This window comes from Drosophila novamexicana, unplaced genomic scaffold (assembly GCF_003285875.2).
Source record: "Drosophila novamexicana strain 15010-1031.04,08,12 unplaced genomic scaffold, DnovRS2.1 tig00000877-arrow-arrow-pilon, whole genome shotgun sequence".
Lineage (NCBI taxonomy): Eukaryota > Metazoa > Arthropoda > Insecta > Diptera > Drosophilidae > Drosophila > Drosophila novamexicana.
In genome coordinates, this window is record NW_020824831.1 from 1,066,824 (window position 1) to 1,093,748 (window position 26,925).

Here is a 26,925-nt window from a genome sequence, read left to right on the forward strand (position 1 = left end):
TGAATGTTGCACTGCCTGGATTAAAACTTGTATGAATTCACACGACATGATTTCGGGCCGTGCGCTAAGCAGGTTGTAAGAACTTAAGCGACAATTGGTGAACAAATATTTATAAATTAATTCCGCACATAATGTTTTAATATTGATATAAACAATTCCACAGTCACATGCTCATTTAAGTGTGCGAATCTTGCGGTAAAGCCAGTAGTGATAGGTTCGCTCCTTGACCAGCTCCTTGTCTGAAATATGACTCATATTTCATTAAAATTTATTAAAGAAAGCGATTATACTGCAACTTACCATCGCACTGAAAGCACTGCGCCAGCTCAGGCGGACAAATATTCTCCAGATTAAAGTAGAATGTGGTTGTGTGTTCCCTAAATGTGTTGTGCGACCTCATTGTTATTTGGCGTGAGTGCGGTTCCTTACCATCCAAATGCTCGCGTACATAATGCGCTGACAGCTGTATGTCCACCACATCGCTTAAGTTATCATCAATGCTCTCCACCAAGCGTGGCTGCTTATTCAACAGCTGAGTGCAGACGTCGGCATAAACTGTGAAATATAAATGTGAGTTATAATAATAGACAAACCTTCATAAATCAACGAACCATTGGGTAAATTTAAGTGAATGTGTATCATCAGCAGATGCTCGAGCGTGCAGTGTATTTGGAACAGCTTGGACACCTTTAACATGCTCTCCTGCTCGTCAAAGTTGCTATTCTTAAAACCAGGCACGTCACCATTTTGATACTTGGCACCCGGTTGCTTAATGCCAGCGCTATGGTGCAGCAGAGTCTTGCGCATGCCACCACCTGGGGTGTCAGAACGCACTGCATTGTGCAGCGATTTGCGCAGCTTTGATATATCATTCGTTGCGGAGCCATCATTTAAACTTGCGTTCGTTGACTCGCTGCTGCTCTTTAACAAACTGGTGCTGCATACTTTGCTTTCCGTAAAGATGAACTCATAGTCCTTGTAAACCTTTTCCAAACCGATCTCCAATAGCAATTCCAAAGGTTCTGCGCCGCTGAGGCAAGGCATGGCCAATCGACTGTTGGCCAGATTGGAGATGATTTCAGCCAGTCGATTTTTATTGGTGGGCGAATTCTATAAATAAGAGAATTACCAGTTGGCTCGCAATGATTATGCTTGCTATACACCCACCACAATATTACAGCGCACAGCGCATTGAAAGAGCATGTTGAAGGCTATTTTCAGATCCTTAAAGGAAGAGCAACCTATGAGACAGCAAAAAATAGAAATCATTTAGTCATGTGGGGCACGATCTATAGATACACTTACATTTGAGCAACTCCCACAACTGATCGGTTAGATCCGTAAGCTTCCGTTGCTTGGCGCGCTGCACCACCTCCTCAATGTCATACTCAGCGTGATTGTCCGTAAAGACATCCGTGAAACCCGAAACCTCTGTCATAGTTTTGTTTATGGATTCACGTAGCTCGTCCATGTCAATGCCACTGCCACAACGGTAGACCGGGTCGCGATGAACGCCCGCCTGCTCGTCCTTGTGATAGCTAACGATGTCCTCGCGTATGTAGGCCAAAATGCGCAGCTGATTCATGAAGTCTTCCGTCAGTGGACCACAGTCGCCGACGCGAAACGATTGATTTAGTAGTACATTGCAACCACTCAGATCGATGAGCAGCGGTAGCGGCGCCGGTGTCGACCAACTGCAGCACAGCGTCATGTGATGATTCACCTGATAGCAGTTCTCAATGTATGTCTCCAGCTGTGCGCCTGCAGCCATGCCATGTTGTCGAACCAGCGACTGAGATGTCACCATGTAGGAGGGCATAACGCCTGCATAGCTGACTATGCCGCGCGAAAAGTGTGTTTTATTAAATTCGTATTGCAGCAGCAGCGTCTGGCCGAAGTCGCTGCCATCGCACAAAAACCAAACGGACCCCATGCCATCGCCCTGCTGGAACGACTCGGTGCAGATAATGGCACGCGCCTTATCGACCAGCTCACCGCGATGATACTCCTCGTCCTGCCTCCAGGGATTTCTGTTGACAATCTGGAGCTCCAAGGAGATATCGCCGATGGCGTCCACTGCACAATCGTCTTTCAGTGGACTCCCAGTTAGATCCATATCCGTATTAGTTTTTCCACGCTCCGATTTCAATAGAAGCTTGGTGGGCGTGGTTGTTGCGATGCCGCCTCTGCGATCTTCCTTGTAGAAGAAAACAATTTTATTTGTTGACTCGCGCGCGCCCACCAATCTGGTCAAATAAGTAGGTGGCGCACTATATGTGATGGTATAGTTATCCCCATATTTACGTAATAACTCAGCGTAAATATTCGCAAGATTAACAGACATTATGTACAAACAAATAAATAAAATTGAGCAAAAATAAGAGTCGAATGCCGCCTTACACACAAAAAATGGCATCCAAAATTTTAACATTTTGCGGAACTGTTATTAACAGTGAGTATTAAAATTTCATTGGAAAAGTGCCGCTACTTTGTTAATCAAAACAATGCTTTCGTTCATTCTGCTGGTAATGTGCTTTAATGCAAACTTGTTTTATGAACGGCGCGTAATATTAAATCAAAACCCCATAAAATAGGTGTTTAGTTTGAATTTAACAGATGCTTTTATTTTTAAGTTGAGTATCTTAACAGTGCGCCCAGTTTATTTCAGTGTTGCATCAAACTAACTATCCAACCCATATATGATTCAAGACAAAAGCTAACTGCTACAAAGTCTAACAGCGCGCGTCACCCTGTTGCTTTAAATATTATCGATAACAATTTTCACGGCTTGCACGTGTTGACTTTGTTTTTATTTAGTCTTACTCTGGAAATATAATTTTTTAACATGTCCGACTTTGAATTACAAGACAGTGGCTCAGAATACGATTCCGACGACAATTCTGATGCTGAGGTATATAAATAAAACAGTTAAACAAGTTTGTACACACAGATAATCGACTTTTTTACAGCTGCAAGCGGCTTTCGAGCGTGGCGAACTAAAACCTGGTCTCAATGTTGAATTCAGCGGACAGCGCGATAAAGTTAATGATATTGTAAGCAACATTTCAATTAATTAGATTCATTGTGCTAATATCTGCTGTCATTTACAGACTAAACTATTAGCCAAAACACATGCCATACGCCTCGAGCTGCCATGGCTGGAGCGCCTGGACATGGTTAACAGTCTAGCGCCTTTGGCACCCGAGCTGGCTGTGCAGCTAGAGAAGCACGAACAGAAGCGTGCCAATCAATTCAAAGGCAATGCTAAAATACCCTATGTACGCCCTGAAGAGGATCCGGTGCTGAATGATTTTAAGCGCGAAATGCTCTTTCATCGCCAGGCACAGAGCGCTGTGATTGAAGGCATCCAGCGGCTGCAGGAGCTTGGCATCAAGACACGTCGTCCCGATGATTATTTTGCTGAAATGGCCAAGTCCGACGAGCATATGCAAAAGGTCCGTGCCAATCTAATGGCCAAACAGCAGGGACAGGCCAAATCAGAACGCATTAAACAAATACGCGAACAGCGTAAAATGGGCAAAATGCTGGCCAAGCAGACCAAGGTGCAGCGCGAGGCCGAAAAGAAAGAGATGCTCGATAAGCTGAAAAAGTTCCGCAAGGGCAAACTAAAAAACCTGGACTTCCTGGAGGATGCCAAGGCGCTGGAATCCAAGCAAAAGCAGTCGGCGGATAAACGCAAGCAACGCAACAAAAGGTTCGGGTTTGGTGGCAAAAAGAAGGGTCTGAAACGCAACACCAAGTCCTCTGCAGCTGGGCTCGAGTCGGAAAAGTCGACACGTCGCCAGCGCGGCGTCAAAGCGGGCGCCTCTGTCAACAAGCGGCTGGGCAAATCCAGGCGCATGAAGGCAAAGGGCAGAAAGTGAATGAGTATCGTCTAGCTTATGATAAGATGACCCAAAACTAGATTTTAAAAAATGGCTCTGTTAGATTTATTATAACTAAATACATTTTGTATGTACATAAAAGCTAAGGCTATTTACGCTATTCCACTTGCTTGTGCTTCCTTTTCTTTTTTTTCGGCTTGGCAGGCGGCTCGATTTCAGCGCTGGCAATTTCCGACTGGCGCTTCTTGGACTTTGCTGGTGGCCCCAGCTCCAGTTCAGTATCCAATCGTTGCTTGACATTCTCAGACGCCACTTCATCCGAATCCAGGCATTTGTCCTTCTTTCGCTTCTTTTTAATTTTGATTGTTTTGTCAACGTCTTCAGAAGCAGACTTTTTAGGTGAACTCGGCTCGCCCCGTAGCTTGGCCAGCATCTCGTGCTCTTGTGGTTCCATCTCACTCTGAACTTTAACAGGAACATTCTCAGGCGCCGCGTCATCGTATGCCACACCTTTGTCCTTCTTACGCTTCTTCTTTTTAATTTTGATTGATTCATCGGCCTCTGCAGAGGCAGCCTCTTGAAGTGCACTCTTTTTACCCTGCAGCTTGGCAAGCATCTCGCGCTCCTGTTGCTCCAAGCGCGCCAGTTTGCCGCTCAATTTGAGTCCGTGGCGCGCTCCCTTGTGTGCTGTGCGTCCGCCGCACGCCTGGAATAGCTCCTCATCTGTCAGCACATGAACTTTGGTAACAGCAATGTCTTCCGTTTTAATGCGTTCTGCGTTGGCCACTTCGCCACCGTCTTGGGTTAGCATGGCAGATTTGAGAAAGTGCTCATAAACGGCGCCACCATCTGACTTGCTTTGATGCTCCTTGGCCCTTTTCAGTTTACGTGCTGAATACCCCTTGGTAGAGATTTCCACCGCATCTACGCCAGCTTTGCGTGCTGTACTCACATGGCCATTCTGCTCCACTTGCACGGTCACGTTGGATGCCGCCTCGTTGAAGCAGCGCTCCCACCAGTGATCATTGAATTCTGTGGCACGATCAACGCCCAGGCCCGCATTGTCAAATTTTAAGCTGGCTTTCAGTGGAGCCGCAATTCCATTATTATGCTTTCCCAAACCATCGCCCTCTTTCCAGCCGTATTTACCTAATATTTTCTTAGCAAAATCCATTAAACAATGTGATTTTTGATTAGTTATCGTTTGCATATTTCAAAATTATCGATAGCCGTTAGCAGCGTGGCAACTGGGTTGCTAATGCGACTGGACAGGGATGCACTTTAAGCGCCAAAATTCAAATGTACAATCTTAGAGTGCACAACACTCTTGCAACAAAAGTTGCTTATTTCAGCAATATAAAATAATCAAAAATACAACTCGTACTTCCTTAACGCATTCATTTTTCCTTTATTTCACAATCGTTCAAATACCGATATTTCTGTTGTTCTAGCCAATAGAACAAACCCCACTTTATTCGACTATATGACAATGATTAAGTGGCAATTAATAAATGTTTAAACAAAAAAGAAAAACAAGTTCTAAATACAATAAAATTAAAGAAACGTTTTCAGTACGCGCCACATAAATTTTAAATTAACAACGACACGAAAGTAACCACACCACGCCTTCGCCAAACACTCAGGATCTCAATTGAGGAACAAGAAAGTTGCACGTGCTGCCCACGCCGCCTCAACGGATGTTGTTGTCAAGGCAATTGGGGGGGAGAGAGAGAGCTGGGTAGCTCGCTCAACCTTCTCACTGTATGGAAAAGGCGAGGCGGAGATGCATGCGTCGATTTCTGCGTGTGGGGCTAATGCTATGTGAATTCGAAGCTTGCATTGATTAAAATTTAATTTTAATGTTTACAATTTCAATCTCAACTTTTCGTTTAAATCGTCTTCGTTCCGTTTATCTCTATAACTGACCTTTTTTCCAATGTTTTCTTTTTTATTAGCAGTGTATTGTTTCTTTTTTTTTTCTTTTTGGTTTCAACTTAAATAAAAGTGTGTTCTTTCTGCGCGATGATGTTTTGCTAGGCTTTTTTTAGGCGACTACTACAGTTTCGAATGTTTTTTAAAAACAAAATTACATATATTATGTGGTTGTTGTTGTTATTTTATAATTAGATAGTACAAGATGTTGTTGGCTATCAATCATTTATCAATAATAATCGAAAAACGAACGTTGGTTGTTGGTTGTTATGTGTTTCTTCTATACGTTGCTTTCTCGCTGCCGCTGATTGCCGTTAGAATGCGGTTTGCCATCGAGATAGGAATATCCAATCCCAATATCGCCCACGCACACACACACTGCAAACAATTGCACGAAAAACTAAGGACGAGTAGAGCGGCGCTTAGAAGGCGAACAGCAGCAGGAAGGCCATCATAAGACAGAACAGACCCATAGCCTCAGACAGGGCGAAACCCAAAATGGCATAGGAGAACAGCTGCTGTTTCAACGATGGGTTTCTGGCATAACCAATGATGAGGGAACCGAATACTGTTCCGATACCAGCACCTGTTGTATTGGTTGTCATTGTCATAGTAGCAAGCGCACAATATATATATAGGGGAAAAATGTTGAGAAAAAAAGAGACAAAATAGATTAATTAATTCGTACAGCAAATTGGTATGTATTGAAGTCGCATCGGCAGTTGCCGACGGATGATAGGCATATAGCTCCATATGGAACTATATGCACAAAGCGATTTGGATTGGAATCAAAATCCAACTCTGCCTGTTGGCCTTTCTCATCTCTTTTATTGGGTCAGTCAGTCACAGATTAGTCTGAATTGAGTTCTGCGCACCTCAGGCAAGGTTTGCAGCAAGCACATCGCACTTAAATTGCTGGTCACGAAAGTTTTCAATGCAACATGGCCGGCGGCAAACGGCAAGCGCTGCGGCAACAGCCATACTGCAGCATTTCTGGTACTTTCGCCTTGTGATTACACAAGTTTCCGGCTAGGAAATGAAGCTCCGCGACACACAATCACCTCTCGGCTTTTGTATGTTGTTACAGCAACAAGGGAGCTTTGACCATGTCTCAGACCTTCCCGGGGCGTTGTGAAAGAGTAATCAGATACTCGTTGTGTGTGCCCCAGATGCTAGATTGTAACTGACTGAAGCGATGAATACAGCCGCTGGACAGGATTGGACAAATTGAATCATGGTAAGATGCTAATGAATCAGACAAGACGCTTTACAATTGGTAACCAATACGAACCGGAACCAGCGACACCGACTGTTGCAGCACCAGCACCAATGAATTTGGCAGCCGAATCAATGTCACGCGTGACTGGCGAGGTCTGGAATGACCTGATCTGTGGCAGTAATGCTACGGGGGTTGTGTTCTGAGCGGCCAAAGTTTGGCTCTGGCTGATAACGGCGCTGCTCAATGGTCGCAAGTATTGCTTGGAGTTGGCGAGGAGCTGTAAAAATATATGTGAAAAATGGTTTAATTATATAATTAAACACACACGAGAATGTTTCGTTTGCTTTTCATGTGAGATAAAAAGTGTTGTTGTTGTTGTAGGCTTTGCGCGTTGCCATTGCCAAGTTATGCAATGAGTTAAGCAATTTGGATTTTAGCCATTTGGCTAAAGCTTTTGTTGACATTTTAGAAGGCGGCAAATATCAATAATTAACGCTGTTCATTTATATGAATTTTGTTTCTAGTTCAGAATTAATTCATGCTGCATATAAAAAAATGCTTGGAAAGCTTTCACCGGTTCTAACCTCAACTACAAGCAGTAACAACGTTAATGTAACTTGTTATACAACTCCTACACAGTATTAAAATCGCTAAGAAATAATGCCAAATTTGATTAAATTAAATAGAAAATCACTTTAAATTGTTTAAATTAGTTAGCATGGATTAAATAGTTGCACCTATAAATTGCACATAACCTCAATTCTCACATTCAACTTATGTAACTGTATGTGTTTTCCATTGGAATTCGAAGTCACCACACAGTAGCAGCATAGAATTTTTTTTTTAACAAGCAATGAAAATCGATGCGGCTATAGAAAATTATGTAATTAATAGCAACATTAACACATATAACTTTTTATCTCACTGAATAACTTTACGCATTTTGTACTTACCACGGTCCTGGCAACAGGGGCAATGCGAGAGACTGTCGACACGAACATTTTTAGTTGAATTGTAATTGGCGTTTCGCACAAAATTGAAGCAAGCGCACGGAGCTCTGCAAAAGATATAGATGTAGATGTCTTGTAAATATATAGACTTATTTATATATATATATGCATAGTTGTTGCGAATCGCTGCTGCAAATGCCGCTGTCCGCCTGCAAGTTGCTGTTGGTTACGTAATGTGAAAAAATGTATATATCCACTCGAATTGCCACAGTTCTCAACAGAAATAGACGCACTCTTCAATTGTAATTAATTAATTCTAATTACATTTCACTGGATCTACTTAAACTAACATTGATTTCCTTCAACAGTTTAACTTTTCTAGTGACGCAACGAATTTACACTCCACACTACGGCACAAAACACACTGACAGTTCTCTTCATACGTCCGTGTGACATCTTGTCTGAATGCGTGTGTATGTGCCGCAAGATGGCGACACTGAACACGTTTGAAAAAATATTATTTTCACTGATGTATATTGTTCACAGTTTTTCACATTAAATTGTAAGTAGAATTGTGCATTAAAAAACATTTTCAAGCATTTTCATTCGGCACTGATTATTTAACCAGCAGCAGAAGGCATGGCGGCGGGCGATGCAGGGGTGCTCCACATTTTCAATTTTTAGCGTAAGATTACCGTCCAACTCACTTCGAACAAACCCTTAACAACAGTGGACCCGTATTGAACGCGAAATTTCACTTTACCCTACAGTCGCCATGCAATTCTTGGTCGTGGTGAATTGGAAAGGCACTTGGAAAATCACGGGCGCATGAGCACCTATCGATACCAACATGTATATTTGCTAACACAAATAGAGGTGTTACCAATAAATTAAAAAGCTTAAAAATTACTCTTAAGGGTTTAGTCGTTATATTAATTCATTTATAATAAGGTTATCAGCAGATGACACCAAGTTGCCATTTACCATATATTTTAAAACATAATACATAAATATATATGCAGTTTTACCAAGTTGAGAATATTAAAATTTACTACCTTTGATTTCATTTCCATGCGCGGTTCCGTTGAGATTCAAGGTAAATTTTGTATATTTACCTTTAATATGTTCAGATTATTTGCGATAAAATGCTTCGACTACAAATGCAAGCCTGCTCTGTGGTGAATTGGAAATAAACTTGGAAGTTGATACCGGTGTTTCTTATCAGCCCTGAAATTACGCTTTTCGTTAATAAATTATTAAAGTACTTAATTTGGATCAACAAGATTATTTCAGAATTGTTGACTTGCAACCAATATGACAAATCTGAATGTCAAGACAATCCTACGAACACTGGTGCATCAAATCTAAGCAAACTGAGCAAATCATATCTTCGATTGAAAAATTTGCGCGCGTAAATTTAAAATATAGTGGTTCAATTTTGGGATTTTGTGTAATAAATAAAAAAGGTGATAAATTTCATTGCATATTTTGCTAAAAACAACAAACCTGCCTGGTAAAAACACTTACCACTCGCTGACTCTTAATCGATTAGATATCGAATGTGTATCCAGCCCTGGTTCGCATACAGCCACGCGTCGTGGTGTCGTCACGTAGTCTGGATTATGTTATAATTTGAGCTACTTAAAACCCAGCATAATTGAAACAGGATGCTGTAAGTAATGGAAGCAACCATAATGCTTTTAATAATACGCCTAGCATAAATACCATATTGAGGTATTCATATTTCGTTTTGTGTATCATTGCAGCCCTCAATTGCATAACAGCGATTTTGCATAAGTGTGTATGTGTGTGTGCGTACGGCCAGGGAGGATACACACAAATACATACTAATCGACGGAACGTTTCACAATTCATTTGACTGGATCATCAATAGTATAAATCAAATTCGATAAACGCTGCATATTGCATTTTTGCTGGAGTTAGTTGATTGGATAATTTTGTTGCAACAACGCCGCAAAATTGTTTTGGCTGCTATCGAATATATTATATATATCGATAGTTAACTGTATGCGATAATTACCATAACCCACAGTATTCGTTTGAACAATCTTAACTGTTAGTAACAGTATAGCCGCCTGTTAAGTTCTTGGATGCCAGAAACATAACATTAAACAAGCAGTGACACTTACATAACGCGCAGTCACAGTCGTACGTCGAGTGATATGGCCGTGTTTCTGATCAACATCTGCAAATTCAATGGCTGTTTTAAAACTTTTCCAAGTCTAGGCGACTTAATATCACACATCGAGGGAACACACATAGGCAAGTATTTGAAAAGCAAAAATTTGTGTGATAAAGTGCAAGTGTTTCAAAATACCGATGACAAACAACATTAATTAGTCGCGTGATGCACGGGGCGGCTCGTCGCTGTCACTGACGCCGCCGACATCGTCGGCAATCTGTGTTTTGTTTATTTAATTTATTTATATGTACATAGTATATACATATTCTTTTGGTGCGCGCGTGTGTGTGTGTGTGTGCGTGCATATACTGAATGAATAGTAGGTACATTTGTGAGTGTGTACGTGCGAATGCATGCTCGTTGCAGCGTTTCGGTACATAAATAAAATATTGTTTTCGTTCGCCTTTAGTGCCCAGCCATGAAATCAATTTTAGCAGAAAAACACATACATTGATTTGTTAATGCTGGCAAATATATTTCTGCTGTGCAATAATATCAAAGTGTGCCATGGAAAATCAATATGGCCAGGCTTTAAATACGCACGCACGTTTTAATGCGTACGCGTCGTCGCCTTCAATTGAAACAAGCAAGCGCATTCACAATAGGCGGCAAGCCAAGCTGAATTACCTGTGCCGCTCACACACACATACATATGCATATAAACGTCCATTCGTGGCATGTACAGCATTCATTCTACACAGTTACAAACTCACATACATATATGTATATGCTTGCTTTAGATTGGCCAACTATACAAGTGCGAGCGAGAACGCAATTGCGTGGCAAGCAAAAACAACGAAAGCAAGCAAAAAGCCGGTGATCCATTAAACAACAACACTGCATATGTGCTGGCTTAAGTATGTGTGTGTGTATGTGTGCTTGTGTTTGTAACCCGCCAGCGTAGCAGCAGCATCTGTACCCCAGCCGGCAAGGGCAAGTGAGCGCCTTTTCTCGTTTGTGTTTTGTGTGTGTGTGTGTGTTTGTGTTTGACCTGTCTCTGGCTTGGTCTTGGAAATTGAGCGCGTCTCTTGCAGGTGCCAACACCTGCTCAGCCCAAGCATCTCAACGTCAAACGGCTACGAAAGCTCTGCTCCAATTGCACCCACGCACGTTATGCGTAATCAATTCTTGTCAATGCTATGGTCTATACACCTATGTCCGATTACGTGCATTTCACTACAGTGAAATATCCTCTAATGGGACAGGGCGGGCTCGAAATCTTTTTTCTGTCCTGGACAGACAACTTTTCTTTCAAATAACTGCTAAATAGAACAATTTTCAAACATTGGATTTTATTAAGTATATTAATAGTTTGAAATATGCAAAAATTTGTAAAAGCATCATCTATTTATTTGTACTTGGATGTCCGTCCAAGAAAGCTTTCACTGTAACCAAGCAACGTGAACCAAAGACGTCTTTCAGAGAGGAGCTGAATGTCAGTGTTGGAAAAACAACAAAACAGCGGCACAACTTAGGTAGCCGGGGTTTCAAAATAAAAATGTCCAATTTTAGATCAGGTACTTAAGCAGCAGCCTCGTCAGTTTGTTTGTGCGTGTATGCAAGGGGGTGGAAAATCAATAAAATTAAGCTCAGTGTTGCCACTTGGCTACAATGGTGTGGCGATTGGTGTATTCGGGAAAGGGGGTTGTGCGCGTTAAGTGCGCGCAGGGGTGTTATTTATGATGGTGGTGCGAGTGGCGGCTCTGTTCCAGCACACTTATGTATATTTGTGCTTCATCTATATTTGTATATACTTTCATATGCATTGTATGTGTGTAAATAAGTGTTGGGCGCGTATCGTGCTTTCGTGACAGGAACACGTACGACACAACACGACGTGTTCATGGTAACACGCCAAATAAATCGTATGCTAATAAATGAAAAAAGTGGTGGCAGTATTGGTGCTACATATAGTACAATAACTATATAAACAAAACTGAAAAGAAAAATTTATAAATTCGAAAAAAAAAAATGAAAAAGGTTTTAAAAATAATATGAATAAAAGTACAAAAAGTGTCGCGTTGGGTATACGAATTGTAGACACAACCCACACCTAACGCTTCGTGTTTTTAAAGGAAAGACTTCACGCGCCCATCTCTAGCGTCAGTGTAGGGGGGTATTACGGCTAAAAGTTAGCAGCTGTCTGTTGCTGCTGCTGTGATAACGGTCAGCAGCAAATGGCGCGTTGATGGGCGCTCGCTAGCATTACATAAAGTTGGTAAGGCTAGTGGGTTCTCGCCCACGCATCGCCCTTGGCAACAAGAGACGCTACACATACATAAGTACATACATATATATGTATCTAATATGCTATGCGCCCATAAGCTTTGAGAAAGATAACGGCTCGAAGGACTTTAGCTGTTTACCTATTTACGTACCTATTTACGTCAATAATGCATATGTATGTATATACATATGCATATGCTTGGCCCAGTTGGACGTTTGTCTCGCGCTTATCGCATGGCACCATCTATACATACATGCGCTCTTTTAGCTTGACGCAATTTAATTTTTTTCGCAAGTTCCTTTTGCTGCTATGGCAACGCTGCCGCAAGACCTTCAAGTTTGTCCTTTGCACAGTTGCCAGGCACCTGTTGTGCATACACATACACACACAGGCAGACACACACACACACACACACTCACATGCATACATAAATACGACGCGGCACACGCGCCCTGTAATTTTATCGATAACATGTGCCGCTGTGAAATGCAATATGCCGTTACATATTTTGCAATAATTCTACATGTTCCAAGCCGGTCTGGAATGTTAATGCAATTGATTGTCATCATTTTGTTTTTTATTCCAGTCAACGACATTTTGGGCACTTTTTATCAAATTTCGATATGTGCACTGGAAAACATTGCACGCCCAAAAAACAAATACACAACATCTGTACATACATATGCATATTGATATGTGTATGTGTGTGTATAATTATTATCTGCTAAATAAAAATAATATGAATTCTGCAATAAGTGAATGACTCAGATGACAACGCAAAAGCAATAAGAATAACAGGAATAATAACGCAGCGTTGTTGTTTATGTTTATTTTGTTTTTAAAATGCGAATGTATAGTAAGCGTTGTACACATGCATATTTATACGTATGTGTGTGTGTGTGTGTGTGTGTATGTATAGCTAGATCAAATTTGTTTAAAAACAAATGCGCTGTTACTTATTCAGTGTTCGAAAATTTGATAAACAAATTGCCAGCTGAATAGTTGGCATCTAGCGCAAGGCATGTTAGAGAGAAACAAGAACCGCTAGACGATTGCCTAAGGTTATCAACAATAGCAAAAAGCAAAAAGCAACAATAACAAAAACAATAACAATAACAATAATAAATTCGAAAAAAAGATTGTTAACTGATTTGAGCGTAACAAATGACGCCGTTTATGCGTTTGTGGGTGGTGCTTGTAGACGAAGGCAGGGGCATACCCTTGATTTCATCAGCTGAAAAACAATAAGTTTTAACAATAAATTGTTAAGTGACAATTTAAAATTTCTATTTGCGGTACGTGTGTTGTCCCTTGCGAATGTGTCACCAATTGCAGGGCACGTAGTCATAATTTTAGTAACAGCAACTGATAACGCACACTCATTAATACAGGCCACAGGCACACACACATACGCATACACATTTACATTATATGCGGACATATGTTTTGATATATTTTCCAATTTGTCGCATATGTTTCACATTTTGTCTGCAACGCAGCGAGCGAAGATTGCATTGCTATCGACTCAATTTGTGCGTGTTAAATGCGTGGGAGGGCGTGGGGCAAACGATGGGGAGGATATTTCGATTACCTGTTGCACGCCAATCGATTGCAATTTCTGTGCAGGGTGTCTCAAGTGCAAAGAGCGAATGTGATTGGCTGCTTTTAATAAATAGTAATTTCATGTGCGCTGTCGTGGAGGTTAGGTTACGCACACACACACACACACACACTCACACACACACACGAATAGTGAACCAATCACCTGTGCGCCTCTGTTATGCACTGGCTGATTGAGCAGACTTTGAGCTTATGCTTGTCGTCTGTTCGCACGATAAGATAGTCACACACATGTGCTCGCCTGTGAAGCCCCACTGCCCCCCCTGCACACACCCCTATGCACAACAATAATGTATGTGTGCATAATCACAAGACCCCCATAAAAATGCGTCAGCAACCGCATCATGAGCGCAGTAGGACAGTCGGTACAAAATAATACATGCGTTCACATTTATTTATTCATGTTATTTTACCCAGTGCTGGTGTCTGGTGCGTGCCCCTTACCCTTACATCCTCTACGGAGTGTAATGTTAGAGATGAGAGCGTGTCGTGTTTAAAACTCGTGAAAATCAACAACGCACAAAAAACCTAAACCTTGTAAAAAAAAAAAAAAAAAAAACTCAAGATTATCATCTTAAAATTGTTAAACAACCCACTAATAAGCTTTGTGTTGCGCTTAAAAAAAAACTTGAACAAGCGCGCGTTACTGTGTTACAAAGTGATTGAACTTGTTTTAATGTATAATAAAACCGTATATTAAAGCAAACTCAGAAAGAAAAAAAAAACATTTATAATTGATGGCATTTTGAAATGATTTTTGTATGCAGGTTATTTGTGTGCACCCGTATTGGGTTTCAAATTGGATTATAAATACATATATATATATATATAGGCATATAAAGCATGCTAATGGTATTTCCTCGCTCCCCCTCCGTAGACTATGATCCTAAGGTGGTCGAGCAAAAGGAGCTGGCGCCGCCCCCGTCTCTGCCGCTGAGCTATGTGCTGCGCTTCATCTCAGATGATGCACGCAAGGAACCTTCCATTTTTTTGTCTAACACCACCAGCAGCAACAATAACAACAGCGCCAGCAACACCAGCAGCAGCGGCAATGCGGGCAACGCAGAGCTCAAGCGAAAGCTGGCCATTAAGCATCATAGCTATAGCATGTCATCGTCAAATCGCAGCAACACGCCCACAGGTAAGACCCCATGCTTCAATTTAAATATGTGCCTGTTCTAAACAACTCACACTTTTGTAGGCAGCGAAATGGACGAAGATGAAATGGTTGTCACCGAATCGGAGGATAGCAATGACTCTTGGACCACCGAGGAGTTTAGCTCGGAATTTATTATGCGTTATGGTAGCAGGTGAGTTGGACTTAAAGAATTAATAATATGTGATCCAACTTAACGTATGTGTGCTATTCATTTACAGGCATTCCGGTGGCGGCAGCAATGGCACGCCTGGAAATGAAAAACCTTTTGCATGTCCCGTGCCCGGCTGCAAGAAGCGTTACAAGAACGTCAATGGCATTAAATACCATTCGAAGAACGGCCACAAAAAGGACGGCAGGTTAGCGACCAAAAACAAGTTAGCAACAATAAGCACACAAAACTCATTTGCCCATTCCCATATACGAATTCCACAGAGTGCGTAAGGGCTACAAATGCCACTGCGGCAAGAGCTATAAAACGGCGCAAGGCCTGAAAAACCATGCATTGCTCACCCACAATACACAGCCGGAGAGCGTTTTAACCGCTGAAAATGTGATTAGATGCAAACCGGAGAACAATAACAGCAGCAACAGCAGCAGCCTCGCCGGTAGCAACAATGCTGGGAGCAACAATGTCGGCCTATTGCAGCGCAGCAATTCACCATCGCAGTCGCTGGGCTCGCTGAGTCCCTCCAGCAGCAACATGTCGAGCAGCACCAGCACCAGCTGTCACGGCGCTGTCAGCTTGGGCAGCAATAGCTTGTCTAGTAATGCTGCCACTGCCACCAACATGTTGCAGCAGCTTAGCAATGGTAACATTGTGACTGTCACAAATTTGCCACAGCAGCAGCAACAAGCACTGCCGCAGCAGCAACAACAGCAGCAGCAGCAAATGAGCGTCAGCACACTGTCGCAAAGCGCCACATCAACAACAACAACAGCAACAGGTAACAGCAACAACAGTTTAATGCGCAGCACACTCGGTTTAGTATCCATTAAAGCCAACAACAACAACCACAACAACAATAATGTTGCCGCTGTTGCTGGCGGCAACAACAGCAATACAAAGTCCGTTAGCAATTTAACAGCTGCCAATGCAACGGCCAACAAAATACTCAAGCTAGCCACCAACGTGGCTAACGGCGTGGATATTGCACAGCAGCATAAATTGGTTGACAGCAACATCGCCAAGGCAAACGGCAGCAATGCGACAAACGTGGCAACAGCTGCCGTTGCCAGCAGCAACACGCCCACTAAAATCACGCTGCCCAATTTGGTTAACCTAGGCATACTAACGCCGGCCACCTCGCCCACCAAGAACACACAAACCTTGACTTTCACCACCACGGCCGGCAGCCAGCAGCAGCAACAACAACAGGCTCTGGTGGCAACGCTTTCGACCAACATGCTACAGCAGCAACAACAGAAGTTGCCCAAGACAAATATATTGCTGCTGCAGGAGCCAAACACGATTAACACACATTTAATACAGTCGCCGCCACAGCAGCAACAACAGCAACAGCAACATGTGCTGCCCATCAGTCCCACCAGCAGCATTGGCAGCAGCAGCGGCAGCAAGAGCAGCTCACCCACACCACCCCAACAACAACAACAGCAGCAGCAGCAGCAACAACAACAACAACAACAACAACAACAGCTGCACAAGAGCTCAGCTGCTGCTGCTGTTTTAAAACAAAAGCATGTCATGGTCAACAGCCTGGCGGCAACATCAGTAGCCACAGCAACAGCAACAAGTGCTTCCAGCGTCGAGCCGATGGATACGGATGAGGCGGCAATTGTTGCTAGCGATGCGTTAACTTTAACGAGTAACAGCAGCATGAACTCAAATGCTGCCACTGGCACAGTTGACGGCAAGGATATGCCCTCGTCCATTTCAGCGGCTGTCACTACGGGCACCATCACGCTGGCAGCCATTGAAGTTGTTGGCGCCGGCGTTGTCAACAGCGAAACGTAGCCTATACTCAAGAAACTACTAATGCGCCGTCAGTGCGCGCTAGAGGCGGCGCCTTCTTTACCAGACTAAAAAGCAAGCGCCGCTTCTCGTATACGAACAAAAAAAAAAAAGGAAAACATTTACAAAAAAAAAAAAGAACAAAACAAAAAGAAAGAAAAAACAGTAAACATTCTAACAATACACTGTAAAGGAACAACTTTGTTCTCACTGCTTAGTTAATGTACTCAATTTTTAGTTATTATAACTTTAAGGTACGCCCCCATTTCCACTCGCTTGAGTGAGTTAAAGGCGGGGGATGGGGGCGTTGTCACTCACCAAAACCCATTGGAAAAACATTTTGTAGACTGCTTTTTAATTTTTGGCTTACTTTAGACCAGAGCATGTATAAGTTGTCTCTTTAATATTTGTATTATGTATTATGGAAACGCGAATCGTATAGATTGTGCAATATGATTTTGTATACAACATTTTTAGTTAGCGATTAACGGCTGATCTCCACTTAATTTAATTTAGACTAAGTTAAAACATATATAGACGAAACAATTGCAACACGCAACACAATTGTAATAAACTGCAAAATATTTGAATTTATTTTCCAAGCTAACAAACACTTTTATTGTCAGACCCAGACTAAATGTATGTGTATTATATGATATAGAACTGCAAAACAAAAGTATTATTTATGTTTAAGCTCTAGCAAAATGAATTTCATATAGTAACACACATATTTTAATATACACATATATATCTAGCTAATCAATAAGCAATTAGCTTAACATTTAGCCCACAGACCTCTCGTGTATATTTTTAAGTTAACACACATTTCAATACTTTCCAACTTGGTGCAATAATATGTTTTTGTTTTTATCATCTCGCAAGTTTTACACAAATTATGTTTCTGTTGGTTTTTTTTTTTTTTTTTGTAATATTTGGTTTGCCTTTTGGTTTTTATTTTATGATTTCGTTACTTCTTTTCCTTTTCTCTCTACCTATTGCAGAAACCTCTTACTCCTGCTCACACAACAACAACAGCAACAGCAGCAGCGACAGCAGCAAGCAACTTGCAACAGCCGCAACTGCAACAGCCAAGTACAATCGGCCCACAGCAGCAGCCGCTACAGCAGCAACAAGCAAAACGTCGTCGTCAGCGACCACGCCCATGCAAATCTCGTACACCTTCATTGAGCACAAGTATTCCCTGGGTTTTAAAGAGAAATACCTGTCGAATCTTCGCGCCAGCCGTAACGCATCTGGTGCAGCGTCCAATGGCGACCAACTGGCCGCAACGGCTGCTGGCATTGGGGCAGAGGCAGCAACGATTGGCACAGTTGGTAGTGGCAGCGGCAGCGGCAGCGGCAATCCCACCGCTGGCAACATGCTTAGCGCTGTTGCTGTGGGCCAAATGTGCGCGCTGCAGAACGAGCATATACATCAAAATCTCTACAAGAAAACAATCAATTGAGTGTGTGTGTGTGAGATGAGATGAGATAAGATCGGATCAGATCAGTTCAGTTCAAATTTGGGCACAGATCGGACCGCATATATATAGAGTTGGCTGTGATGAAGTAGTTTTATGTCTGAGGAGAGCAAGAGGATTTATCAATAAGGCAGTAGAGGATTAGGCAGAGAGGAGAGCATTAGGAGAGCAAATATGCAAGTTTTCAAGCCGTTCAATAATATTTTAAACAAACGAAAAAACAAACACAAGAAAACATAATTTAACTTTATATACAAATGTAAAAAAAAAAAACAATCAAACACTTTCGCACATTTCACAAACTTTAACCAAGTCTAAAAAACAACGATTGGCAGTAACAAAAACAAAAACATAAATACATATATATAAAACCTCTCTCTCTTAACACTGCATTAGAGAATTAAACAAAAAAAAAAAAAAGAAAACAAAAGAAAAATCCCATTTAAAAATTAACCATAAAATTTAGTGAATAAATTCTTGAAGTTGTTTCTTCAACTAGTCATTATTGTAGTTAAATTAAATTTTTTGATTTACATGCACATTTAGAAATTTATTACCAACTACTGCGGCTAGGAACTATATTATGTAAGATTGCAAACGATTTCGGTTAGCACGTAATAGTTGGTTTATATAATTTTCATACAAAAAATTCATCAAATTGACAACAGAAACATACAAAATCGTTTTCTGCACATTAGCTAAATTTTTCGTTAGGCACGAAGTTAAATTTGCCAAAAACTTCGTGTAAAGTAAAAACAAAAAAATAAATAAATAAAAATTTGTATCGAATATGCAAGCAAAGAAAATAGCTAGCTACAAATTACAAATAATATATAAAATACAAATCATTGAAACTGAAGGAATACAAAAAAAAGAAGCATAAGAAGAGAAGCTTAAAAGCTTCAACTGTTTCCGTTTAGAGTCCACAATAACTCTATGGTAGTTATAGTATTATATGATATAAATTATATATATATATATAGATATGTAGTTATATGTGTGTACATTTAATTTATATATGTTCTCTATTCATGTGCGTGTCTCTGTGTGTGTCTGTACGATTATGTAATTGATCTAATGCTTGTCTTAATTCAAATTAACGATCGTCCTTAAATGTAATAAATTTTATAATTCTATATATATATATATATATATATATACATATATATGTTCTATTTCTATGATGTGAGTCATATTCTAAGTATTTTATGCATGCATACAAAATTAATATTAATAATTAGAAATTATTTAAAACATAAAAAAACAACAAAATATGGTAGCGTTAATCGCCCCCAACAATAAAAAAAATGTAATTGGGTTCCTTATGTACGAATAATGCATAAAATTGAAAGAAAAGAAAGAAAAACATGATACGAAACAGAACAAATTAATTGACATTTTTAATATATACACTACCTTATACAAACATATAAAAACAATTATATATTATATATATATATACATAATATTAATAAATAATTAGTATACCTAAAGCCGCCAACCGCCAAACAACAAATTTTGATGCGCATTTGCAGACGCCCAGCGTCTTAAATTAGACTACAAACACTACTAAATAATAAATGTGCCCCCCTCCCTGAACATATATAAACTATCTTTAAGACCACACGCTTATGCGGCTTTAACCGGCCGATATAGTTTAGCTATCAACTTTTATATCAACAAATCAAATGAGAACAACGTAAAAAGCTATGCTTTGGCTCGCCGAAGCTGATATACCCTTGCAGATCAATTTAAATACAATCAATCAAGTTATTGAGAGACACATTCGTCCTTCCGCTATGATATACAGAGTCGGAAAATATCCTCTACTCACAACAAGATAGAAAATCCGTATGATCTGTAGGCGTGTACAAAAACATTTTTGCGCTACAAAATAAAAACTGGAATAGGCAAAACAAATAAACTTTGGAAAACAACTCAAACCTTCTAATGAAAACAATAAATTAAATATATACCTATTTCTATATTTAAATGTATTTCATCTTATATAAGACTGCTGTTATGTTCGTAAATATATTTAATATATATTATAATTAACGAAAAATATAAACCATACAACACATAATAAATTATATGAAGAAAAAAAAAACAACAAAAAAATGCAAGCTACATGAATAGTTAGTGTATTCATACTCTACCTATATACATACGACTATGTACTATACTATATACATACATACAGATATATATATATATATTAAATGTACTGTAATTTACTAAAACTCGTAATTATGTACATGTAGACAAATATTTGAAGCGTATGTGTATGTAACCATCAAAAATCAACTTATATTGTAACAAGGGCTAAAGTTGTAGGAACTTGAAATATGACGGGTTTTAATATCAAGTAACCTAACTACATCAAAAAACGACATCATCATTAACATTATCATCCACAAAAAAAAAAACAAAAAATAAATAAAATAAAGTAGTAAAATATTCTCTTTTTGCTTTATGTGATCTATTATACATATACATAAAACATACATAACTACATACATATATATCTATATATGTACAATAAAAAATGTCCTTGGAAAAAAATCCAACATTCTTTTCATTTTCGGTTTAAATAGGTTAAGTGTATGACACAAATAGCGTATTTTACTTTCCCAATAAGTGCGAACTCCACGTCAATTTCCTGGCATTTGGAAAAGCCTTACGCTGTAATATTTATATGATAGATATTCCATGTTCACAAGAATATTCAATTAAAAGCAACAATTTATTTGATTAAATAGTTGAGTATCATTTGAATATGTTATCATATGTTCTTCAGCATTAGCGTAGTCTGAAGTTTGCCACACACAAAATTTAATGGAACAATAATAATTGATATAATAAATAGACATATATTATTGATGGAATGTTTAGTTCAACGTCTTGCCTGAAGAATGGCTATGAAATTACAAATCTTTTCGAGCAGCGCCTGATCTCTAAGCAGCTGCATCTTTGTCTGTAGCTCATACAAGCTATGCAAATCCCGTTGCTCAAAAGCGCAATCGATGGCCTCCTCGTACAAGCTGCAAATTGTCGAGAAGTTAATATAAATATCTTTTGAGCATATAAAAATCCACAATTTACCTAGCTCGCATGTACCAGTACACCTTGCGCTTGTCCGGGCAACGTAAAATATATTTTCGCGCCTCTCGCGTATTTTCCTGCTGCAGACAAACCTCGACAAAGGGCTCATATCCAATGGGACTCTTCTTCCTCTTCGAGAAATTTTCAAGCTCCACCCAGTTAAACTTCTCGGCCAGAGAGAGTATGCGCAACCACCAGAACCTGCGATCGGGTACATTGAATTCGCTCTTGATTTTCTCCGCCTCCTTCAGCTCGCCCACATGCAGCAGCTGCAACATTGTGTCATGTATTGACAGTCCGTTCAAAGCGACGGCACCATTATGCTTGTTAAACAACGTCTTCTGAAGCTTCAGCATGCGCGAAGTGTCGTCGCAAAGTTTTGCCTCCACGGTGCATCTGCCCTGTGCGTAGCTGTTGCCAATAATCGACAGATTCGATTCGAGATCTTCGCTTTCAATGGCATTTTTAAAATGATACTCGGCAATGGACTTGTAATCGTCCTCAGTGTTGTAGATATCGTAGAGTGCGGTGCGACTGGACTGCATCATAATGTTCTTGTACATATTTAAAGCCAAGGGATATTCTCTAATTATCATCTGAAAATTGTACGGATGAGATAGCGTTATAGATTATACGAAATTCGAAATATTTACATGAAAATTAGACAGCATCATTTTCTTCTTGATTTCGAGCAGCACGGAAGTGACCAGCTCCGTATCGCCAGATTGTGTAGCACTGGCCACAGCACGCTCAAATTTGCCCATCTTAAGCAGCAGTGGAACCTGCAATGAAGCGCGAGGCTCCAACTCAAGCAGCTTAATAGCCAGTTCATCGCGTCCACTTTGATGCGCCTTCTCCGCTATATTGCAAAAGGAAATTCCCTCAATAGAGGGATTCTTGAATTTCTCCGTGATCTTGCGTGCCACCTCATTGTCATCTGTACATAATGGGAATACATCAACAGCAGTAGAATGGGAGTAGATTTGACTGGCTTACTCTGATCATGCATAACTTTATGATAGGCCCAATGTTCTAATATCCAAGATTCGGGCAACTTCAGATGCTTAGCCACTTGTATGGCCACAGCATAGTGCTTGCGAAAGACTAGACGACTCAAAATGACATCGGGGTTAAGATGGGAGAACCTGCAAAAATGTGCTTTAGTATTCCAAATTTCAATATATTATTACATAATAGTTTACTGTATATAAGTAAGAGGCATGGCGATTTTCTCGTGGCGCAGCGTATTTAAAACTCTCAATATTCTTAAGATGCGCATATACTCTTCCGGATTATGAGACGGTATGAATGCCTTGCCAAAGTAAGCTGCCTGAAATGTCATATTGAAATATTAGTTTGTAACAAGTTTAATTTGAAGAATTTTTCAATTTACTTTCATGAGGCTCTTCTGCGTTTCGGGACAGAACTCATATGCTGCAGCTTCGATGCACTCGTTGACAGCTAACTCAATGTTTGATCGGCACAGGCTCAGATACTGGTCGGATTTGTAGGATTTTTCCTCAAATTTCTTCTGTGCCTCGAATAAATAACTGGCCGGCAGTTGGCTATTAACAGCAAAGATGTTCTCCACACATTTCGGTAAACGTTGAATCATTTCATGTGAGCTTTGGGTAATAATACGCACACCATCCATTTCGGCGACCAGAAACATGACGGGATCATAGGGAAATTCACTTCTGTCCGCATTGCGATTGACAATCAGCAGATATGAGGGATAGGAAATAACGACAGCATCTGCGTCGGCGTTGTGGGTATTCATAATCCATTCAATTTGCAATGGCATATCCTTGCGGCCCGTATCAAACTCGCAGTACTTCTGCCGCATATCGACACTGCCCAGCCAGAGCAGGCCCGTGTTAGTGTACAGCGCCAGGTGCTGATGGTTATACGAAACGGATATCTTTATGATACGATCGTGTGGTTTCTCAAACAAATTGGCAATTACGGTGCCCACGGTCTGGCCATGTAAAAGTTTGATGACCTCGCGGTCGCGACCCAGCAGACAGTAGCTATTGCGACCCTCGGTCACAATCTCCCAGCATGAGCAATTCGTATTGGAATCTAGCAAAAAAATATTATGTTCATTAGGAAAGCGCTTCGGTGAACAACTAATCGATTGTCTGACTTGGTATATCAGGCAGCTTTCGTTCCGATTTGCTGCTGTTCTGCTTGAGGAAGATGCGACCGGAAGTTGTCATAACGGCCACCCCAGTGCCTGCTGCGGACTGAAAGACCTTAGCCTCTACAATCTTAATGACGCTTGCCTCGCCGCCAATGCTATACGATTCCTTTTCGTTGCCAAACATATCGTAGACAATGACCTTGGCATTTTCCAGCACGCATATAAGCTCTTCGGTGTCGGACCAGCCCATTGAGATGAGCTTTCCATGGCTCCACTGTAACTATATAATTAACATCCACTCGTTGCCCACTTCTTTCCAGATGCTTACTGATATGTGACCCATCTCATTGCCGGCGGTATCAAAAATCCTAATCATCGGCCTGGAAGTACCTTTGACGGGCACCAATTTGGTAGCATCGCGTATTGCAGCCAAAGGACCTCCATACGGGGCAGCCACAACTTGCATGTACTCTAAGTCCAAATCGATTGGCCAGTCTGGTGTTGCTAGCTCGACTTTTCTGTGGGCGTTCGACCGCAAGGTATACAGAAAATATTTGCTTCGGTGAAAAGCATAATTTGATAATTGTTTCGACAATTACCTGTAGTAGTCCGGCTGTACATTGAACCACTCACCCGTATTGTACATTATCGGCATGATTACAGATTTATTTAACAATTAATTTTAAGTAATAATAAACAAAAGTTGTGCATTTTCCGTTTGCTGCACTTGTTGTTCTTGCTAGAGAATAAAAGTATTTGCGTAACTGTTACTTAAAATAAGTCACGAGTCACTCTTATCACAGAAAATTCAACAGCGCAGGTCTTTAAAAAATGCTTAAATACAAATATAACATACTGAAATTTAAAAATTAATATTACTCTTATTGTTTTAAAGTGTATGACTAGTTGCATATTTTTTATTTTTCATATTAGCACTAACCAACAACATATGTTGTTTGGTTAGTGATACTAGGCGATGTTTTCGGCTAGCTATCGGTACAACTGGTTGGATAGTCAAACGTATCGTGTATGAGCCCCCAATCATGCATGAGCGCTGGCTCTTACACATGTGAAAGGCCAATTTCGACAGCCAGTATTATTTGCTACAAAAAACGCTTAGCACGACTTAAAAAATTATTAATTTATTAACAAATGACGGACACAAAGCAAACGGTTGTTGAGGGTGTCGAGGCACTCACCTTGAATGGCAAATCAGACGCAGAGGCTGTTGAAACGGCAACGGATGCGGGTGGTGCAGAGACAACAACAACAAACGCGGACGATGTTGTGGATCCATGGAATGTGGCTAGCAGCAACGATGCAGGCATCGACTACGACAAGCTAATAAGTATGCAATACCATTTGATGGCCATTTAAATTTGCACATCTTTGAAATTATCTATATATAAATATACACATGTTTATTTTGGTTGACACGTTGCAGAGCGCTTTGGCTCAAGTAAAATCGATGCAGAACTTATCGCACGGTTCGAAAAAATCACAGGAAAGCCAGCTCATCACTTCATTAGACGCGGCATATTCTTTTCACATCGCGATCTGCACACAATTCTTACGCTACATGAGCAGGGCAAACCATTCTATTTGTATACGGGTCGTGGACCGAGCTCTGGGTCCTTGCATATGGGCCACTTGGTGCCGTTCATTATGACCAAATGGCTGCAGGAAACTTTCGATGTACCATTGATCATTCAGCTGACTGATGATGAGAAGACCCTGTGGAAAGATCTGAAAATCGAGGAGGCTATCAGATTGGCTCGGGAGAATGCCAAGGATATTGTCGCGATGGGCTTTGACTTGAACAAAACATTCATATTTAATAATTTGGAGTTTATGGGGTAATTAGAGTTGTAGAATCGTTTACTTATCATATAATTAATCGTTGAAATTGCAGCAAATGCCCTGCTTTGTACCAGAACATAATTCGCATCCAAAAGTGCGTCACCTTTAATCAAGTGAAAGGCATATTTGGTTTCGGCGACTCGGATATTATTGGTAAAATCGGATTTCCCGCCGCTCAGGCAGCGCCGGCGTTGTCGAGCACATTTCCCTTTATCTTTGGCAATAAGAAGGTGCACTGTCTTATACCCTGCGCCATCGATCAAGATCCATATTTCCGAATGACACGTGATGTGGCGCCGCGTCTCGGCTTTCCCAAGTGTGCGCTCATCCACTCCAGCTTCTTTCCGGCGTTGCAGGGGGCTAAAACGAAAATGTCGGCAAGCGAGCAAAACTCTGCCGTCTTTCTTACTGACACACCAAAGCAGATTAAGAACAAAATCAATAAATATGCATTTTCGGGTGGGCGCACCACGGTGGAGGAGCATCGTCAACTAGGCGGCATACCCGAAATCGATGTGGCCTATCAGCTGCTAAAGTTTTTCCTCGAAGATGATGACAAGCTGGAGGAGGTGCGCGTGGCCTACAGCAAGGGTGAAATGCTAACCGGCGAGATTAAAAAGCTGGCCATTGAGGTGAGCTGCTGAAAATGATACCTGTATACACTAACTAACATTTTTTTTCCCACGCCAGACTGTCACGCCCATTGTGGAGCAGCATCAGGCAGCACGCAAGCTGGTTACGGACGAGGTGCTGGACAAATACTTTGAGATCAGATCGCTGAAATTTGGCAGTTAGAAGTATCATTAATATACACAAATAAATGTATTTATATTGATTTTTGTTTGCCACTGCTGTAAGCTTGTTGCACTCAGAAGCCTCACGTTGCGCTCGCTATTTATTTACTAAGCCAAGTAAAATTTTGTGTTATTATTTTTATAAGCACACATAAAAACAAAAAGCAAACAACAAACAATAAACGGCTAGCATTTTTCAAACGCAACGACCGACCCACTTTAACTAGTTGTAAAATAGCCGTAAAACTCCGGACTCCAAATGGGGGAGTTGGCGATCGGGCCGACACTTCGAATCTAAATGGGCTACTGGGAAGCTCAACTTATATACTTGCTGATACCGGGCAAGCATCTGGTAAAGCAGCTAAAATAATATAGTATTTAAACTCGTAGCTGTGCAAAAATGTAATAATTTCCGTGTG

General features: G+C 40.8%; 7 protein-coding genes and 1 long non-coding RNA gene across 10 annotated transcripts; 4 read left to right on the plus strand and 4 right to left on the minus strand.

Moving 5' to 3' along the window:
* Positions 1-136: 136 nt before the first annotated feature.
* Positions 137-2,374, minus strand: LOC115764903 (protein zwilch). The gene is made up of 5 exons (XM_030708196.1): positions 1,306-2,374; positions 1,168-1,241; positions 612-1,110; positions 301-555; positions 137-239 (listed from the first exon to the last, which is right to left on the minus strand). The coding sequence occupies exons 1-5, from the start codon at positions 2,342-2,344 to the stop codon at positions 172-174; spliced, it is 1,935 nt and encodes a 644-aa protein (XP_030564056.1). The 5' UTR covers positions 2,345-2,374; the 3' UTR covers positions 137-171.
* Positions 2,375-2,790: 416 nt separating this feature from the next.
* LOC115764985 (probable rRNA-processing protein EBP2 homolog) lies at positions 2,791-3,977 on the plus strand. Its single transcript, XM_030708312.1, has 3 exons — positions 2,791-2,911; positions 2,970-3,053; positions 3,111-3,977. Exons 1-3 carry the CDS (start codon positions 2,846-2,848, stop codon positions 3,882-3,884), a joined length of 924 nt encoding a protein of 307 aa, XP_030564172.1. The 5' UTR covers positions 2,791-2,845; the 3' UTR covers positions 3,885-3,977.
* Position 3,978: 1 nt separating this feature from the next.
* Positions 3,979-5,027, minus strand: LOC115764984 (G patch domain-containing protein 4). Its single transcript, XM_030708311.1, has one exon. It carries the CDS (start codon positions 5,017-5,019, stop codon positions 4,003-4,005), a length of 1,017 nt encoding a protein of 338 aa, XP_030564171.1. The 5' UTR covers positions 5,020-5,027; the 3' UTR covers positions 3,979-4,002.
* Positions 5,028-5,732: 705 nt separating this feature from the next.
* LOC115765033 (ATP synthase lipid-binding protein, mitochondrial) lies at positions 5,733-8,731 on the minus strand. 2 transcript variants are annotated; one of them, XM_030708397.1, is made up of 4 exons: positions 8,654-8,731; positions 7,950-8,053; positions 7,069-7,273; positions 5,733-6,363 (listed from the first exon to the last, which is right to left on the minus strand). In XM_030708397.1, exons 2-4 carry the CDS (start codon positions 7,995-7,997, stop codon positions 6,200-6,202), a joined length of 417 nt encoding a protein of 138 aa, XP_030564257.1. In that variant the 5' UTR covers positions 7,998-8,053; positions 8,654-8,731; the 3' UTR covers positions 5,733-6,199. The 2 variants fall into 2 exon arrangements, with proteins under 2 accessions (XP_030564257.1, XP_030564258.1); XM_030708398.1 differs by lacking the exon at positions 8,654-8,731 and adding an exon at positions 8,297-8,315.
* On the plus strand, positions 8,395-8,787 carry LOC115765034. Its single transcript, XR_004018067.1, has 3 exons — positions 8,395-8,508; positions 8,578-8,631; positions 8,717-8,787. It is a non-coding gene; the product is annotated as an uncharacterized LOC115765034 (long non-coding RNA).
* A 276-nt stretch (positions 8,788-9,063) lies between these two features.
* LOC115765032 (putative uncharacterized protein DDB_G0285119) lies at positions 9,064-20,007 on the plus strand. 2 transcript variants are annotated; one of them, XM_030708395.1, is made up of 7 exons: positions 9,064-9,618; positions 9,713-10,229; positions 14,874-15,137; positions 15,198-15,306; positions 15,374-15,511; positions 15,588-16,099; positions 18,126-20,007. In XM_030708395.1, the coding sequence occupies exons 2-7, from the start codon at positions 10,130-10,132 to the stop codon at positions 18,587-18,589; spliced, it is 1,587 nt and encodes a 528-aa protein (XP_030564255.1). In that variant the 5' UTR covers positions 9,064-9,618; positions 9,713-10,129; the 3' UTR covers positions 18,590-20,007. The 2 variants fall into 2 exon arrangements, with proteins under 2 accessions (XP_030564255.1, XP_030564254.1); XM_030708394.1 differs by lacking the exon at positions 18,126-20,007 and having other exon boundaries at positions 15,588-18,024.
* Positions 20,008-21,376: 1,369 nt separating this feature from the next.
* LOC115764859 (vacuolar protein sorting-associated protein 16 homolog) lies at positions 21,377-24,591 on the minus strand. The gene is made up of 9 exons (XM_030708133.1): positions 24,452-24,591; positions 24,181-24,370; positions 23,856-24,126; positions 23,103-23,791; positions 22,912-23,039; positions 22,706-22,854; positions 22,363-22,646; positions 21,710-22,305; positions 21,377-21,648 (listed from the first exon to the last, which is right to left on the minus strand). The coding sequence occupies exons 1-9, from the start codon at positions 24,505-24,507 to the stop codon at positions 21,501-21,503; spliced, it is 2,511 nt and encodes an 836-aa protein (XP_030563993.1). The 5' UTR covers positions 24,508-24,591; the 3' UTR covers positions 21,377-21,500.
* Positions 24,592-24,976: 385 nt separating this feature from the next.
* LOC115764860 (tryptophan--tRNA ligase, cytoplasmic) lies at positions 24,977-26,862 on the plus strand. Its single transcript, XM_030708134.1, has 4 exons — positions 24,977-25,200; positions 25,297-25,708; positions 25,765-26,344; positions 26,403-26,862. Exons 1-4 carry the CDS (start codon positions 25,005-25,007, stop codon positions 26,505-26,507), a joined length of 1,293 nt encoding a protein of 430 aa, XP_030563994.1. The 5' UTR covers positions 24,977-25,004; the 3' UTR covers positions 26,508-26,862.
* Positions 26,863-26,925: the final 63 nt, after the last annotated feature.

What these genes read in the sequence shown, in the direction of transcription:
- LOC115764903 (XM_030708196.1), bottom strand. Translation starts at nt 2,344, where the DNA reads ATGTCTGTTAATCTTGCGAATATTTACGCTGAGTTATTACGTAAATAT. An exon ending in GTTGTGGGAGTTGCTCAAAT is followed by an intron (nt 1,242 to 1,305) that starts GTAAGTGTATCT and finishes GCTGTCTCATAG; the next exon opens with GTTGCTCTTCCTTTAAGGAT. An exon ending in GCAGTGCTTTCAGTGCGATG is followed by an intron (nt 240 to 300) that starts GTAAGTTGCAGT and finishes GTCATATTTCAG; the next exon opens with ACAAGGAGCTGGTCAAGGAG.
- LOC115764985 (XM_030708312.1), top strand. Translation starts at nt 2,846, where the DNA reads ATGTCCGACTTTGAATTACAAGACAGTGGCTCAGAATACGATTCCGAC. An exon ending in ACGACAATTCTGATGCTGAG is followed by an intron (nt 2,912 to 2,969) that starts GTATATAAATAA and finishes ACTTTTTTACAG; the next exon opens with CTGCAAGCGGCTTTCGAGCG. An exon ending in GCGATAAAGTTAATGATATT is followed by an intron (nt 3,054 to 3,110) that starts GTAAGCAACATT and finishes TGTCATTTACAG; the next exon opens with ACTAAACTATTAGCCAAAAC.
- LOC115764984 (XM_030708311.1), bottom strand. Translation starts at nt 5,019, where the DNA reads ATGGATTTTGCTAAGAAAATATTAGGTAAATACGGCTGGAAAGAGGGC.
- LOC115765033 (XM_030708397.1), bottom strand. Translation starts at nt 7,997, where the DNA reads ATGTTCGTGTCGACAGTCTCTCGCATTGCCCCTGTTGCCAGGACCGTG. An exon ending in CCCCTGTTGCCAGGACCGTG is followed by an intron (nt 7,274 to 7,949) that starts GTAAGTACAAAA and finishes ATATTTTTACAG; the next exon opens with CTCCTCGCCAACTCCAAGCA. An exon ending in AGTCGGTGTCGCTGGTTCCG is followed by an intron (nt 6,364 to 7,068) that starts GTTCGTATTGGT and finishes CCAATACAACAG; the next exon opens with GTGCTGGTATCGGAACAGTA.
- LOC115765032 (XM_030708394.1), top strand. Translation starts at nt 10,130, where the DNA reads ATGGCCGTGTTTCTGATCAACATCTGCAAATTCAATGGCTGTTTTAAA. An exon ending in CATCGAGGGAACACACATAG is followed by an intron (nt 10,230 to 14,873) that starts GCAAGTATTTGA and finishes CCCCCTCCGTAG; the next exon opens with ACTATGATCCTAAGGTGGTC. An exon ending in GGCCACAAAAAGGACGGCAG is followed by an intron (nt 15,512 to 15,587) that starts GTTAGCGACCAA and finishes CGAATTCCACAG; the next exon opens with AGTGCGTAAGGGCTACAAAT.
- LOC115764859 (XM_030708133.1), bottom strand. Translation starts at nt 24,507, where the DNA reads ATGCCGATAATGTACAATACGGGTGAGTGGTTCAATGTACAGCCGGAC. An exon ending in GTACAGCCGGACTACTACAG is followed by an intron (nt 24,371 to 24,451) that starts GTAATTGTCGAA and finishes GAACGCCCACAG; the next exon opens with AAAAGTCGAGCTAGCAACAC. An exon ending in ATGAGATGGGTCACATATCA is followed by an intron (nt 24,127 to 24,180) that starts GTAAGCATCTGG and finishes ATATAGTTACAG; the next exon opens with TGGAGCCATGGAAAGCTCAT.
- LOC115764860 (XM_030708134.1), top strand. Translation starts at nt 25,005, where the DNA reads ATGACGGACACAAAGCAAACGGTTGTTGAGGGTGTCGAGGCACTCACC. An exon ending in CGACTACGACAAGCTAATAA is followed by an intron (nt 25,201 to 25,296) that starts GTATGCAATACC and finishes GACACGTTGCAG; the next exon opens with AGCGCTTTGGCTCAAGTAAA. An exon ending in AATAATTTGGAGTTTATGGG is followed by an intron (nt 25,709 to 25,764) that starts GTAATTAGAGTT and finishes TTGAAATTGCAG; the next exon opens with CAAATGCCCTGCTTTGTACC.